Source organism: Galeopterus variegatus, unplaced genomic scaffold, assembly GCF_000696425.1.
Source record: "Galeopterus variegatus unplaced genomic scaffold, G_variegatus-3.0.2 Scaffold1628, whole genome shotgun sequence".
Lineage (NCBI taxonomy): Eukaryota > Metazoa > Chordata > Mammalia > Dermoptera > Cynocephalidae > Galeopterus > Galeopterus variegatus.
In genome coordinates, this window is record NW_007727739.1 from 164,296 (window position 1) to 167,793 (window position 3,498).

General features: G+C 52.4%; 1 protein-coding gene across 1 annotated transcript in view; it reads left to right on the forward strand.

The window, feature by feature from the left end:
• The first annotated feature begins 2,182 nt into the window (after positions 1 to 2,182).
• GLIPR2 (GLI pathogenesis-related 2) overlaps positions 2,183 to 3,498 on the forward strand; it is a 19,514-nt gene continuing 18,198 nt past the window's right edge. Inside the window, exon 1 of the mRNA XM_008578100.1 lies at positions 2,183 to 2,213. Coding sequence (XP_008576322.1) covers positions 2,183 to 2,213 — 31 coding nt within the window. The remainder of the gene's footprint in view (positions 2,214 to 3,498) is intronic.

The following is a 3,498-nucleotide window of genomic DNA, read 5'->3' on the forward strand; positions in this document are numbered from 1 at the left end:
CGAACAGTGTTCAGAAGTCCTCCTTCACTGGGGTCGTCAGACTCTGATGAGTACAGCTAGGGTCTTCTTGGATCTGCCCTCCAATGAGACACCAGCGTTGGAAGTAAGTGGCTTTCCCTGGCTTTGGTCCTAACCGGACTTACCTCTTTTTTTTTGGCAGCTGGCCAGTATGGGGACCCGAACCTGTGACCTTGGTGTTTGTTATAAGGCTGTGCTCTAACCAATTGAGCTAACCAGCCGGCCCACCCCAGCCGGCCCACCAGCCTTATGTCTGGCTCTAGTGGCAGGTCTGGCTTTCAGCCCTGGCTCTGTTAATCACTTGCTTGTGATATTGAGCAAGGCTCTTTCCTCTTTGTGCCTCAGTTTCCCCATCTGTACATTGAGGGTGGCCCATAGATTCCATTCCTTAGCAGTATGGAAAGGTGACATAATGTGTTGTCATCTAGTTGAAAGCACCAGAATGCTTTCAACTATATGTGGTGATGGGGCAAAAGTGTGGCAGATGTGAGAGAGCATTTTGAGACCTCTACTTGGGAAATCAATTCCCACAAGACAGGCACGGGTGAAGGATGGTGGAAGCTCAAGGCAGGGAGAGAGCTTCTCTGCTAGGGCACCACTGACGGCTCCAGGATGAGGTGCTCAAATCCCAGAGGGCCTTGGGAATTTGGACTTTATCTTGTGGGATCTGGAGAGCCATTGAAAGGCCCAACGTTCAGACACTCCCAGGTCCTGCTCCCAGCCCTGGTCTCCCTCTGGGCCTCAGTGTGCAGCACATGTGGCGGGGCAGAGAAAGACAATGCCTTGGTCTCAGTGACAGCCTCTTGTCTCTTATAATAGGTACTAATAATTACCAATTATTAAGTTCCTACTGCATGCCAGGCATGGGCTAGGTATTTTATGTTACCGCCCTTTGTAAGCGCTCTGCGAGGCAGTTATTACCAATTCATTTTATAGATTTACAGAGGTTGAGCACCTTGCCCAAGCTCACACCTGTAAGTGGACCGACAGATTGGAACCCAGCTCTGACTTCCCACTTGCCCCCACCCTCACCCGCTTCCCAGCCTGGACTCTGGCCCAGTGGGGACCTCACACACCCTCTCATCATCTCTTAGAATCTTAGTGTCCCTCGACCCACATCTCCTAGCACCAGAGGATATAAGAGCAAATAGGCCTTTAGGGACCCACTAGCCCAGGAATTTCCCACTGAGTGGGGCCCTGCAAGTGTGGGAGGGGCAGGGAGAGGCTGTGTGGTCCAGGTCAACCCCAACAGCTATTGGTTTTATTGAAGATTTCATTCAAAGAAAGGGTTTCCCTGCTTTGACGACATTATGAAAACCACAGACGTCATCCTTCCTTCCCCATAGATGGGGAACCCAGGGCCCAGAGGGGCGGGGACTTGCCCCTAGGCAGGCTCAGTGGCAGCAAGCATGGCTGGAGAATGGGCTGCCTCGCTGCAGAGCAAGAGCCAGCACTCCTCCCTGCCCCGATTCCTCCAGTCCTTCAACAACCATCGTCTGCTGGAGACAGGGCAGCCTGAGGAGGCTAATGTTGGGGGAGGGGAAGGGGACGGGGTGGTTGGATTCCTTGTTCGATAAGCGATTGAGCAACTTTTCGTAGAAATCATTCTTGCCGTTAGGAAGAGAGGAAGATGTATGTAAAGTGGAAAATGTGGGGAATTTGGGGCAGGGGAGGGGGTGATGGGAAGGGTGCTCTTAGATCTGGCTCTAATGTGGACTCTCTGTGTGACCTTGGACAATTCACATGACCCCCCGCCCCCACCCCAATTTCCTCATCTGTAATGAGGAAAGAAATCCTGTCCTAGTGCTTTCACTGGGCTGGTGTGGGAATCTCATTCATTCTTTGTTCACTCACTTGATCACTCAGAGAATAGAATATCCCAGCTCAGAGACACTGAAAGATGCCATCAAAGATCGATTTAAAGGCAGGGAGGGGATCCGACTTGGAGGGGGCAAGGGCAGTTTCTCCCAAAGCTCGAGGCCAAAGGCTTTCTGCCCAATGGTAATAGTAATCATTATAGTCGGCATTTAATGACTGTTCACTATGTTCCAGAACAGTTCTAACAGCACTTACATAGATTAATTCATTTAATCCTCAATGACAAGCCCGTGAGGTAGATAGTGGGATCCCCACTCTATCATGTAGGGGAATGAGGCACGGAGTGATGAAGCAGCTTGTTCAAGATCACACAGCTGGTAAAAGGCAGAGCTGCTGTTTGCCTCTTGAATTTCCTGGAACCCAGGCTTAAAAAGCAGGCATTCATTCTGGAATTTATTCCTTTTTATTTTTATTTTTTTAATTATCAACTTTTTATTCTTTCTTCCTGAGAAACAAGTAAAGCCAGCTTTGCCCCGAAGGCAGGATCAGATGGCTTTCCAGCCTCTTGTCAAGGGGACAGAAGGGGCCCATTCATGGTTCCTGACTGGCCCCTGACTGTCGTGGCCCTCTTTTGGGGGGAGTCTGGAGAGGGCAGAGGAATAAGTCATGCTGGGCTCAGGGAGGCCTCAGAAGAGAGGCGGGGGAGTCTGGAGAGGGCAGAGGAATAAGTCATGCTGGGCTCAGGGAGGCCTCAGAAGAGAAGGACAACGGCTCAGGGAGGCCTCAGAAGAGAGGCCTGAGGGAGAAGCCTGTTCAGCCAAAAGCCAGGAGGGAAGAGGAGGGGCACAGACCTCCTCAGAACCTACACAGCCCCCAGCAGTAGGGACTCCAAAAGGACGTTCGAGAACGCAGGGCAGCCTAACCGGGACAAGCACCGTCCACCCCTAACAGCCCAGTCCGTGCCACCGGTCCCATGGAGCCACGTCCAGGCAGTCCCTGCCACCTTTCAGCAGCTCTGACCTTTATTTTAAGCCCCAAACCTGCCCCCTGGCAGCTTCTACTGCACAGACCCTGATTTGCCTCTGGGGCTGCTCAGGCAGGTCCGTCTGTAAAGGGCTTGGCACAGGGGAGCCTCTTGAGAAATCTTAGGTTTTTTCTCCTTTTCCTTCCTCCTCTCCGTTCAGAGATCTGAAGGCAGCTGCTAAGCCTGGCTTCCTCGGCTGTGTCCCTGAGCCTGGTCCTCCTCCTAGTCTCCGAGGTTACCCCACCAACTCTTCTCTGTCATTCTCCTTGTCTCGTGACCCTTGGGCTGTGGCGTGGGGTGTTAGGATAGGGGCTTGGCTTCGGATCCAGTTTCCCTCTTGATGGACCCACCCCTGGACCAGTTGTGGGAATTAGGGCAGAGTACTTCCCTCCTAATCAAAAAACACAGGTAAGGTGATGGAAGCTCCCACAAAGGGTGGTGAAAAGTAAATAAGATCGTGCCTAGGCCTGGCCCCCAGAGGCCTGGCCAGCACCCAGAAGAAAGCATGGTGTAGGACAGACGGGCCTGCCTCTCCCTCATTCCAGGCCTGCTCTCTAAGGCTGTGTGACCTTTCTGAGCCTCAGTTTACCCTCCTACAAAATGAGGACATAATCCCTGCCCTTCCCCCATCACAGGGG